Consider the following 11,983-nt stretch of genomic DNA (forward strand, 5'->3'; position numbering starts at 1 on the left):
GGAGGGGTCAAGCTCCTTTGACATCATCGGGTAAACTGATTATCTACAGTAGGGCTGTCTAGGGGAGTACTGGCCCCCAAGTGTGCTTCTGTGCGACCTGACTGGGTCTCAGAGTCCCACTCAGGGAACCTAACTGGGGCAGGGGGAGGAGAAGGAAGGAGCGTTTGGGTCTCCTCTGCACTGAAGGGGAGCTTGACGGTTGTGATTCTGCCCACTGAGGCAATCAGGAATCTACTCTCATCAGAGGTTCTTTGCTTTGACTATTTCTTCAAGAAATATTTGTTAAGCTCCTACTATGTGTGAATAAGACATTGTGCTAGACACTGTGAACAGTAAAATGCTGAATTAAACGGTGTCCTGGTCTTCAAGGAGCTTCCCAGTGAGAAAGCTGTCACCACCCGTGAGGCTGTCACCACCAGCTGTCACCACCACCGCTGCCACGCTGCCCACGCGCGTATTACACACAAACCCCCCAGAGGGCAAGGAGGGGGCGTCAGCAAATGCCAGCAAGATCGAGTTTTCCTTGCTCTCTTTTCTGGAAAACATACAATTCCCTCTCTGTACTCTTCTCACCCTGCTCTCTCTTCCACAATCCCGTTTCCATGTTTCTCTCTGGGTCCCTTCTGCCCTTTCCCCCAGGCTCCGTGACCTGCTTCCTTCCCCAGCTACACCCTTCTCCTCACCCGCCCCTAACCTGCCCAACTGTCTCTATGCCCTCTTCTTTCCCCTGATTTCTTTCCTTGGCTCCCCACTCTCAGTCTCCCCAGATGCCGGCTCCCCTCTCTTCCTCCCCCTTGCTCCCCTCTCCTGGGTCTTCTCTTCCAGCACCGGGGACAGCTCCAGCCCCCGGAACAATGGACCCCACCTTAGGGCTCCTCTGTAAATTCTCCATCTTAGTACCTTGCCCAACTCGTGATTGGGGAGTGAGATGGGGGAAGGGTTATTATCAACAGGACCAGCTGCTCTTCTGGGGGTGGGAAGGGAGTCAGGGAGGAAGGAGATAGAAAGAGGGCGTGGCTCTTGTCTGGATTGTGCGTCCCTCTCCAGGGTAGAGAATTTGTATTCCACCCCTGAGACTGACATCACTGATGTCAGGGGAAGGGAGGTGGGAGTGGGGAGGGGGGTGTGGAGGGGGGAGGTTTTTGTTGAGGAGAGCGCGGCCGGAGAGCAGAGCTCCGGGACCCAGGTGACCGGGAAAGCAGGCAGCCCCAGCGGCGGGACGCAGCCAGCAGCAGCCCAGGCCCGGGGACCGGGTGGGGGTGGGAGGGGGGCTGAGGGGAGGACCTGAAGGGGGGCGGCAGGGCCAAAGGGAACCCCGGAGCCCTGCCGCCATCAGAGACCAAGCATCTGGCATCAGGGATCTTCGGACCCAGCAGAAGGACCAGCCACAGGGGAGGTGTCCTCCAGGAAAGCCAAGGAGAACTCCACCTGCCCCACATCAGGAGTGCCCCCCTCCCAGCGCTGCTGGCCACCATACCAGGACCCTCAGCCCTCAGCTCCCATTCCCGTCACGCTCCTCAGACCCCCTCTGCCCTCCACCTCCAGCTCTCATCTCAACCCCCAGTTCCCAGTGCTTCTGCTACCACCCCGACCCTCCAGGTCTTGGCCACACTGCCCCCCATCCTGGGATCTCTGCCAGCTCTCTGGGAGGGAGATCATTTGTTTGGGCTATGCCCCCTGGTGGCATGACAGTGTCTGCCTAGACACCTGACCCCTAGCCTTCCACTCCCTGGGCCTCCTTTGTGTGAAGAGCTGCCCCTCTGCTAGCACTGTGGTTGGGGCCACAGGGAAAGCCAGCCCCGGCTGGGCCCCAGCCCCGGCCACTTGCCTCCTTGCTGGGCAGCTCCCCCTGGCCTTCGGGCCTCTCCCTGCTCCCCTCGGCCCCTTCTCCTGGGCCGCCCCGATGAAGGAACCGGATGCCATCAAGCTGTTTGTGGGGCAGATCCCGAGGCACCTGGAGGAAAAGGACCTGAAACCCATCTTCGAACAGTTTGGTCGGATCTTCGAGCTGACTGTCATCAAGGACAAGTACACCGGGCTGCACAAGGGTGAGGGGTCAGGCCAGGCTGGAGAGGCTTCAGGGAGTGGGCTGGGAGGCTGGGAGGAGGGGACAGGCCAGGCTGGAGGGATGGAGTGGCTGGAAAAGGCTGATCTGGAAGGAAAAGAGTTCCTGGGGTGGGGAGTGTGGATGGAAGAGCTAGAAGAGAACTCAGCTCGGGTGACCAGGGGACTTCAGGTGGAGGACTCAGGAGAGCCTCTTCGGGGGAAGAGTTGTCGAGGGGCTGCAGAGGTGTGGCTCCCTGAGCTGAGGCGGATGATGTGGACGTGTACGCAAGGAAGGATGGAGGAACGAGAGAGCTGGTTTGAGGGACAGAAGGTGGGCAGGGGTGTGTGTGAGGGAGGTGTCGCGCACAAGAGGAGAGTCTTCGTAGCCTCAGATACTACTGGGACCGGGGTATGGACCCGGGGTCACGTGCTCAACCTGGACAGAGTGGATGGATGTTCATGGACTGGGCAGGGCAGCTCCAGAAACTAGAGAGGGGCCTGGAGTGACTGTAGAATGACAGGGGCTGGTGAAGATGTAGGAAGTGTAGGGACTGGGAAGTTAAGGGAGCTGGGGGTGAAGAGAGGCCTCAGGGCTGTGCAGCTAAGCAGGGTCAGACCCAGGGTCAGTCAGGTCCGGGGTCAGGCTTTGGAGAGCCCCTGGTGGTGGGGCTCAAAGGGGCCACACTGCTTCCCCGTCCACCAGCCCAGGGACTCCTGTGCCCCGCTCTTCCCTTCCTTCTCTAGTCTGCTCTCCACGCTCGGAGTTGGAAAGAAAGGAAGAAATAGCGAAAATGGGAGAGGGGAGGGGTGATGACCAAGATGGAGGGAGGTGGAGGCGAAGGAGGAAGGGGAAAGAAGACCAGCTAAGGAAGAGAGGAAACCACAGACACGTACTTGTCTGGAGATCACATGCCCCTTCTCCTCCCCCCACACAAAGCCCCAGCTTCCGACAGCCCAGGCTTCTCTCTCTTCCATCACCCCACCGCGGAAGACTCCCAGTCTCGAGGTCTCTGCCCCGTGCTCCTCAGCCCAGAGACTCCTGGGGAGAACATGCACCCCCTCTCAGGCACCTTCCCGCCCCAGCAGGCAGAAGGTAGCAAGAAGGGAGCACTCCCTGGTCCTCAGGCTCACAGGGAAGGAGAGCCTTTTAGGGAGGGGAGATGGGGACTCACCCCAACCCGGCCTCTCTGCCCCTGCCCCTTCTCAGGATGTGCCTTCCTGACATACTGTGCCCGCGATTCAGCCCTGAAGGCCCAGAGCGCCCTGCACGAACAGAAGACGCTTCCAGGGGTGAGTCCCACTCCAGGGCCAGAGGGCTGAGAAGGGCCATAGAAGGGGCACCACCTTCCCAAGACACTGAACGTATCTTCCACCTCCTCTGGTCACTAGGAGGTCACTTCCTCCTGGTAGCTCCCCTCCTCCTTGCTGAAGATGCATGCATTTCTTCCCACCGATATGGAAGGAAAACAGCGATGAGTGGAGTAGATACAACCTTTGCCAGCAGCAGAGGCAGCCCCTTCCCCACCCGCCCACCCGCCCCTGGGGCCACATGTAGAGGAAGGACTCAGCTGGCTGGGTGGTGTGGGGAGAAGACTGTGGGCACCAAGTGCAGGGCAGAGGGGAGCAGGAGGCGCTCAGGCACTCTTTCTGGCTCTGGGGAGGAAATCTGTGAGATGGGAAAAGCGTGCTTGCACCCTGAGATGAGCAGCTGGTGCCTGCTGGATAGGCATCTCTGAGCTACTTCTGAGGTCGAACAAGCTCACCTCGTAGCTCCCAAGAGAAACCACAGGAACAGTGTCACAGGGCATCGGGGTGGATCAGGGCCTGGTGGGCCTGGGCTGGGAGTAAGCCCTGAGGAGGGGGGCAAGGGGCAACAGGCAAGGGCAGGCAGCCATCAGCATGGAGGATCCGGCCTGACCCCACCGAGCGTGCCTAGGGAGGCAGGGTGGCCTCCAACGTGGCCTCCCCCCGCAAGGTCAGAGCTCTTTGTCTTCCTCTCAGCCATCCTTGCAGCTTGTCCCAGGCCTGGGTGGGGGGAGGGTGAAGACAAGAATAAAGGCTCTCAGACTGTGCCCCCCAGTTATGCATCCTGGGGGAAAAGGATGAGCCATTTCTTTTCCGTATCTCTCGGCTTCTGTGGCCTCCCCTGGAAAGCACCTCTTGAGAGCTAACTCCATCCTTCCCTCCAGCCAATATTTGCTGAACAGTCTGAGTGCTGGAGACACACCTGTCACATCCCCTTGTGTGGGAAATGGAGATGCAGCCTGTTTTTCTAGCTCTTCCAGGGAGGGAAATAGACAAAACAGATGAAAAGAGGGTGCGGGGAATCCAGGAAAACAGGACTGTCTCCATCACTCCCAACTTCACACCCTCCGTGGCTCAGTGACCCTCTGTGGCCCTCGACCCTCAGTGCCCCTAGGGCAGCAGACGCACTGCCAGGTCCCCGCCTGCACCCACCATCTTCCCGGCCACAGCCCATGAAGTGAAGGATCTGGGCATGTGTGAGCAGGCTCGGGTTCTAAGAAGCACGTGTGTGTGTGTGTGTGCGCGCGCTCATTTGTGTGTATCTGTGTGTCTGTGTGTGTGCACTCATGTGTGTGTTTGTGTCTGTGCTCATGTGTGTATGTGTCTGTGTGTGTGTGCTCGTGTGTACCTGCGTGTGCTCGTGTGTGTCTGTGTGTGTGTGCTTGTGTGTGTGTGTGTGTCTGTGTTTGGGCACAAGCATCTCCAGGAAGCCTGGTTTCCATCGCATGACCTCACGACCCTCCTTTTTCTCTTTCTTCTGTGGAGGCCCCACACAGATCAACAGTTTTCATTTCCATTGCTGTTTCTCTTTCTCTGTTGTCGCCCATCTCAGAGTTCCTGTGAAAAGAGGAGTGGGGAGGGCCAAGGGAGGAGGTAGAAAGCAGGGTTGGGGGTCATGGGTGAGAGAGATGGCAGGGATGGGCAGGAGCCCCAGGGCCATCTATGCCAGCAGGGGGCTTCCTCCCTGGCCCTGTCCCCCTCCAGCCACCTGTGTGGCTCAGGCATGGCTCCATCCTGGGTATGGAAAGATGCTGCCTCCTCTTCCTGAGGAAGTAAGGCCTGGGCTCAGAGGTGAGTGAGGAGGGCACCCCGGTTAATAATTGTCCAGCCCTGCCCCGAGCTCCCAGCTGACGCTGAGTTCTCACTCTGGCCCCTGCCCCAGATGACAGAATCCAGACGCACCTCACAGAGCTTTCAGTAGGAAATGAGGGATTCTGTCCTCCAAGGGGGCCCGTGTAGGGGGGCCCGTGTTGGGGTTTGGGGGAGCAGACCAGGGCAGCCTAGGGGAGCCAAGCTCGGCCTGACCCTGTGTGCCCCAGGTCTTTTCTCAGCCACCTGCCTTTCTGGCAGCAGTGTTTTCCTTCAGATGAGTGTGCAAGTGTGTATGTGTGAGTGTATGTGTGTGTCCAGTCTCCAGCTCTGGTGCACTTGTGTTGGGAAGTTCTCCCTACTGTCTAATCTCCATGCTTCCTTCTGCAGGTTCTTTCTTTAATGGGGGTGTTTACTCTCTCTCCTTTCCCCCATCTTTGTCACCCCAGAATCTGGAAGGTACCGCCATATTTGGGTGATGTGTAATGCTGCAGAGAGAAAGAATGGGAGCTGGACCTATGGCCATGGAACCCCATTTCCTTCTCTCCTTCCTAAGAGTTCCCCGGAGAGGCTCTGTCACAGGACCCTGAATTCTCTCTGTGAGCATTCTCCCTGTGGCCTCCTGGAGGTGGTGGCGTGAAGGACTCCTTCTATCTGGCCTACCTTTCCTGCTCTACATGAGTCCCCCCTTCACCTTGCCGTTGGGCAGGAGGATTATGGCTCCACGGAAGGGGCCTCTGTGTGATCTGGGACACCGGGCTTGAGTCTGGAGCTGGGAGTGGCAGGGCACCAGGCCTCTGCCTTCAGAAAAATTAGATTTGTGGGCATGGGGAACTCTTCTTGGAAGTGAGGTCTTTGCTGTTGGTGAGAAGAACTTACTTACAAGTGACCATGTTGGTGGGGGTCTTATAGATACTTGGTTGGAGTATAAATAGCCCCTTCTTCTTTGGGAGGCCCTGGGGAGGGCTTATCACCTGGCGGGTAGTAGCTAGGGAAGAGAGGCACCCGGCACCTGGTTGCCAGGTAAACACGGCCCAGCTGGACTCAGGGGAGGGGGCAGGTGTGCCCGAGCTGAGCTAACAAAGGCTGAGCTTCCCACAGGAAGTGCCAGGCCAAGAAGGAGAGGCTGGGAATGGGGCACTGGGGGCTACCAAGGGAGAAGGCTGTCTGTGGGGGAGTGGGGAGAGCCTTCCATCAATGTGGTCTATGCTGTGGTCTGTGCACTTGTTTTTGTGCGAATCTATATCAGCTGTGGATATTTATTGATATGCTATTTTTGTGCCTGGGAGCCTTGCAGGGCAGGAACACCATTCTCTCTCTCTGGATCCCAGGTTCCCCATCCCCAACCAGAACAGCAAATCCCCAGGGGCCTGTTGGGAAGGGTTAGTGCCAAGCCTAAGAATTCCCCAAAGCTGTGACTCAGGTCCTACTGCTCCTGTAGTGAGGTTGAGAGGTTGGCTGCTGAGATGCCCACGAGGGGACTTCCTGGTTGCTTAGACCAGAGAACAGGAGAGGAGGAGAGTGAAAGAACGAGAGGCTGAGTGGCTGACCACTACCCCTCACTGCATGCACACACATACACACACACACACACACACAAACACGCCCTTGAGGAGATTGAGCCTCCGATGGGATAATCCCAGATTGCTGAAGGATAAAGCTGGGGCAGATTGGCCAGAGGATTTGTGTGTCTGTTACTACCCACCCCTGCCAGCTGCTCTCAGATCCAGAGACTAGGGGGAGGGGTGGACAGGGAGAAAGCATTGGTTGAGGTGGGGCCTAGATTGGATCTGGAGCTGAGAAAACCTCACCTGCAGAGTCCAACTGGACAGACTGGCATGATTGCCACCTGGGGACAAGGTGCATGTGAGAAGTGGGCGGGGACAACTACCATTCCTGCACTTCGCTGGGTGATGCGCTGACACACGAAGTCTCAAGGGCTGAGGGCAACCTGACTCTAGACTGCCAGATCCAGCCCATTTCACAGATGAGGAAGCTGAGGCCTAGAGGAGAGAAATGTCCAAGGTCACCCAGCTAGTGAGTGGCAGGGCCAGCCCTCAAAGTCTATCTAGTGCCTTTCCTGAGGGTTACTTTGGTCCCACCCTTGGAATGTGGATGGATGGTTACTTCTGTTTATTTTTTTGGGCCACTAGAACAAGGGCAGCTCCACCAGCAGGTGAGTGGGGTGACCAGGTGTGGCCCCAACAGTCAAAGTCTTCAACAGCAAAATATATTCAGACCTGAAATACTGAGTCCTCTCCTGCCTCTCCAGTTCCTAAGATGCTCCCCACCCTGGTGAAGGAAATCAACCTGCAGGAGTCATTCCCAAGTCCTCTCACCAGACAGGAACACAGAGAAGGGAACTGTCTGCATTTCCACCGGAAGCTGAACAAAGGGAGATGCTGCAGGGGTAGGGAGAGGGTAGAGTTCAGAAGGACTTCTGGGTACCCGGAGAATCTCAAAGGAGCACGGGACAGCATTTCCCCCCCTAGAGCTGTCTTGATAGTGAGACACCAAGGATTTGATCTGGAAGAGGAAGACAGGAGATTGGACAGTATGGCTCCAGTAGAGCCTACTCAGCGCCTCCCTCCAGAATCAGGAAGCTCTCCTGGGCCCCTCCCCCACCTTTCTGCCCCCACCAAATCCTCCACCCCCAACATACCCTGTTCCCACCCCCCTCCCCACTCCTTCTCCGGGTGTGTGGAGCAGCAGAAGTGATGACGTCACCACGGTCGCCAGGGCGACGGGGACGGATAAATCAGGCTGAGTGGGCGGTTGCCATGGCGCGCATTCTCCCGTTGCCACGGAGACTGGGCATCTGCTCCCTTTGTGCTGCCCGAGTGCCTTCCCCCTGGGGTCAAGGGGTGTAGGGGGGCAGAAAAAGAGGCAGCCACACCTCCAGGGGTCAGACGGAAGTCGGAGCATCTGTGGGGTCTCCTTCAGTCTAGAGTCTTCCTTGGGGCTTGCTTGATGGGGTGGCCTCTGCTGCTCCTACTTTGTAGAACTGAGGCAGCCTTGCTGAATAGCCCTTGGTTGGGCTCTATCTCAGGACCCGGGTCCTGTGGGCAGCCCAACTCTCCCCCTAAGGAGAGCAGCATCTCTCCTTGGCCGAATCACCTGGGGCCCTACCTGAGCTTGGAGTCCTGCCCCACGAGCACCCTCCTCTCCTTCCTCTACCTCTAATCCCCTCGGGTCCTAATCCCAAACAAGACTGAACCCCATCCCTTCCTTCCCACCAACAGTTTAGAGGGCTGGGCCTGGGGCTTACTCCCTCTAGCCTCTCTGCAGGTCCTGGCCTGGGGAGGGCACCTGGGGCGGTCAGAAGTGGTCCCCAGCAGTTCCTTTCTCTTCTCTCCTTTAGATGAACAGGCCAATCCAGGTCAAGCCAGCCGACAGCGAGAGCCGAGGAGGTAGGTTCTGTACCTTTGGAAAGGTGGGCATGAGTCAGGGTGGCCAGAGGGGATGTGATCCAGCCCACTGCTGAGATGGCAAAACTGAGGCCCACAGGGGAGTGTAAATCAGCCCTTCAGAACCGGGGTGTCCTCTCTATGTAACTGTAGCCTATCCCCCAACCATCCCCATTTCACACTCTAGAGCCATTGGTCCCCAGGGTGAGGGGAGTCCCAGGGAAGAGCAGAGGTGAAGGGGAGAAGGGGAGGGGTCTCTGCCTGTCCCAGGCTGGAGCAGGGCAGGGAAAGTGCCCCCAAGGCCCTGCATCTGCCCCTCCTCCTATGCCCTCCCCGCCAGAAGACCGGAAGCTCTTTGTGGGGATGCTAGGGAAGCAGCAGACAGATGAGGACGTCCGGAAGATGTTCGAGCCTTTCGGGACCATAGACGAGTGCACTGTGCTCCGGGGCCCAGACGGCACCAGCAAAGGTAGCCGCCGCCGGCCCTCCCCCCCAGGCCCTCCCCCACTGGTTCCATGGGCAATGGGGACTATGGGGGCACCCTCCAGGGTGGGCACTCACCCCTTCCTCTTCCCTCTTGAACTCTTCAGGCTGCGCCTTCGTGAAGTTCCAGACCCACGCGGAGGCTCAGGCGGCCATCAACACCCTTCACAGCAGCCGGACCCTGCCGGTGAGTCCCACCGCTGCCCTAGCCCTCAGGCCTCTTCCAGCCTCACTGGGCCCAAACCAGACCCTGGCTCAGAGTGAGCAGTCCATTCTGGATAGGATCTTTGGATTTATTAAAAAAGAATTTTCTAGTAGAAGAATCAAACTTCTTAGGGACAGCTTTCCCTTGGAAAGACCATCTCTGCCCCTTGTCCCCATGTCCATCCCCCATCTTCAGTCCAAAAGCCCTTGCCCTCCTCTCCAGGCTCCTCCAGCCCTCAGCCCTCTTCACTTTTCACTTCTTCTCCTTCTTCCCCGCCACATCCCCCGCCCCCAATGGCTGGACATCAGGACACTTGCTTAGTGGCCCCACGCCCTCTGCACCTTCATCCTGCTGCCCTACCCCTCCGCTCACATTGGCAGTGGGTTAGCTAGCTGACTGCTTTCACAGAGGGCTCCCCAGCAGAGCAAACCCCTCAAAAGAAACTAGCTAGCTCCCAAGGAAGTTTGGAGTTTGGTTTCCCCAAACTCCATCAGGTTATCTAACAGAGGCTGGGCAAGCAGGCACTTAGCAGGGACCTGGGTGAGAGGATACAGCGTCAGATAGAGAAATGCGTTCCAGAGCCCAGGATTCTACAAGGATTCTTGCAAATGTTCCAGGCTAGTTTTTATTTACTAATAGCTTAGGCTGGTGTTCAATGTCGAGCTGTGTCCCCTGAGCACACCGTGAGGACTGGGACACGGGGGAGCAGCTACAAGGCAAGATGAGCTTGAGATTAAACATTTGCTATAGCTGATCCACCCTGGGGATGATTTCCGGCTCAGGATCTGCATGGAGAGGCCAGGAGTGCCCTTTGCATCCTGGGAGCATCTTCTGCTTTCCAGAACATGGCTTCATATTCCTTGACTTTTCCTGGTCTCTTGCACGACCTGTCACGGGGGGAGGGCAGGATGAAAGCCTCCCCATTTGACATCGGCGCTATGATGGCTGCCCTCCCAACGAGGCCAAGCCAGGAGTGGAGGAACTGAGGCCAGGTCCTAAAGGCTCTGGGGAGGAGAGACACTGACTCCATCCCTCTGACCACGTGTGGGGCCGGTGCTCAGGGTGCCTCATCCAGCCTGGTGGTGAAGTTTGCCGACACGGAGAAGGAGCGCGGTCTCCGCCGAATGCAGCAGGTGGCCACCCAGCTGGGCATGTTCAGCCCCATCGCTCTCCAGTTCGGCGCCTACAGCGCCTACACCCAGGCCGTGAGCATCTCCCTCCAGGGTCCTGCCCCCATCTCCCAGTGCCAAGGCCCAGGGTGGAGAGGGGAGCCGGACCAGGGTGCAGGGGCCCCACTCTCCTCTCTTCCTCTGTTCCCAGCTGATGCAGCAGCAGGCGGCCCTGGTAGCGGCTCACAGTGCCTACCTCAGCCCCATGGCCACCATGGCTGCCGTGCAGATGCAGCACATGGCCGCCATCAATGCCAACGGCCTCATCGCCACCCCCATCACCCCCTCCTCAGGTAAGGTCCAGGCAGGGCTGGGCTGGGCTGGGCTGGGGTGCAGGAGGCAGCTCATGGGAGCTTCCACATGGTGGAGGTGGGGAGGGGGGCTCAGGGAAGCGTGCGGTTTGGGAGGGGTCGGGGTCAGACAGTAGCCTGCCTCCTCCCCTCCACCTCCAGACTTGCTGACCATTTCTCTGCGTCTCCGTGTGTATCTGCTTCTCTGCCCTGTCTGTGCTGCTTTCTCCTCCCCAGGAACCAGCACGCCTCCTGCCATCGCTGCCACACCCGTCTCTGCCATCCCTGCTGCCCTGGGCGTCAACGGCTACAGCCCAGTGCCCACCCAGCCCACCGGGCAGCCTGCCCCTGACGCTCTATATCCCAACGGGGTTCACCCCTACCCAGGTGGGGTTTTCTGGCCGCCTGCCCACCGCTCTCCCCAGCAACCATCCCCCCACCACTCTCACTGTGGGCAGTCAGGACCCCCCTTTCCTCTCCAGACTCCGGGGTGACAAGGCACTTTCTCCTGCTCTGTCACCCAGGGCAGGGATGTTCCTTCCCCGTCTCGGCCAGGGAAGCTGAGGCATACAGAGGCGAGGCAACTTGTCCAGGGTGGCACGGCCAGCCACGACTCAAGTCTTGCTGATGCCAGGCTCTCCCCTCTGCCCGCGACTCGGTGCATGTCCACCCTCTCAGTTCACCCCCATGCCCTCCCATGAGGCTGTCCTCCCTGCCTGCCTGGCCTTGGCTCCCAGAAGCACAGGTGGGGCTCCCTGCTGCCTCTGAGCCCCCTCTCATGGTCAGCGCTGCTCTCCCCAGCCCAGAGCCCCGCGGCCCCCGTGGACCCGCTGCAGCAGGCCTATGCGGGGATGCAGCACTATACAGGTGAGGAGCCCCGGGCTCAGCCAGGGTGGAAGGGTTGGCGAGAGGAAAAGAGGCCTGGGCTTCCTGCTTTCTGCCAGTCACCCCCTCAGATTTACCTCAGGCCATACCTTCAAGGACACACCTTTATGGGCATGGTCTGAGGCAGCCCTCCTCTGACACCTCTCATCCGTGTCAGCTTCATTGGCCAGCCTATGGGCAGAGGGACAGGGTTGGTTAGGAGGGCCAGGGCCAGGGACATCTCAGAACCCCATCAACTCTGTTCTCCACAAACCTCCCAGCAGCTTACCCAGCAGCCTACAGCCTGGTGGCACCTGCGTTCCCACAGCCTCCTGCTCTGGTGGCCCAGCAGCCCCCGCCACCCCCACAGCAGCAGCAGCAGCAGCAACAGCAGCAGCAGCAACG

General features: G+C 58.8%; 1 protein-coding gene across 10 annotated transcripts in view; it reads left to right on the forward strand.

Annotated features, from left to right (window-relative positions):
* Positions 1-1,903: 1,903 nt before the first annotated feature.
* Positions 1,904-11,983, forward strand: part of CELF3 (CUGBP, Elav-like family member 3) — an 11,819-nt gene continuing 1,739 nt past the window's right edge. Inside the window, exons 1-10 of one of the 10 annotated variants that reach the window (XM_010857492.1) lie at positions 1,904-2,048; positions 3,254-3,336; positions 8,522-8,609; positions 8,911-9,036; positions 9,158-9,237; positions 10,317-10,460; positions 10,576-10,717; positions 10,952-11,101; positions 11,516-11,582; positions 11,855-11,931. In XM_010857492.1, coding sequence (XP_010855794.1) covers positions 1,904-2,048; positions 3,254-3,336; positions 8,522-8,609; positions 8,911-9,036; positions 9,158-9,237; positions 10,317-10,460; positions 10,576-10,717; positions 10,952-11,101; positions 11,516-11,582; positions 11,855-11,931 — 1,102 coding nt within the window. Of the gene's footprint in view, positions 2,049-3,253; positions 3,337-8,521; positions 8,610-8,868; positions 9,037-9,157; positions 9,238-10,316; positions 10,461-10,575; positions 10,718-10,951; positions 11,102-11,515; positions 11,583-11,854; positions 11,981-11,983 lie in introns of all 10 variants that reach the window. The other 9 variants (XM_010857493.1, XM_010857491.1, XM_010857496.1 and 6 more) reach the window with 9 other exon arrangements.

This window comes from Bison bison, unplaced genomic scaffold, assembly GCF_000754665.1.
Source record: "Bison bison bison isolate TAMUID 2011002044 unplaced genomic scaffold, Bison_UMD1.0 scf7180017864381, whole genome shotgun sequence".
Classification (NCBI taxonomy): domain Eukaryota; kingdom Metazoa; phylum Chordata; class Mammalia; order Artiodactyla; family Bovidae; genus Bison; species Bison bison.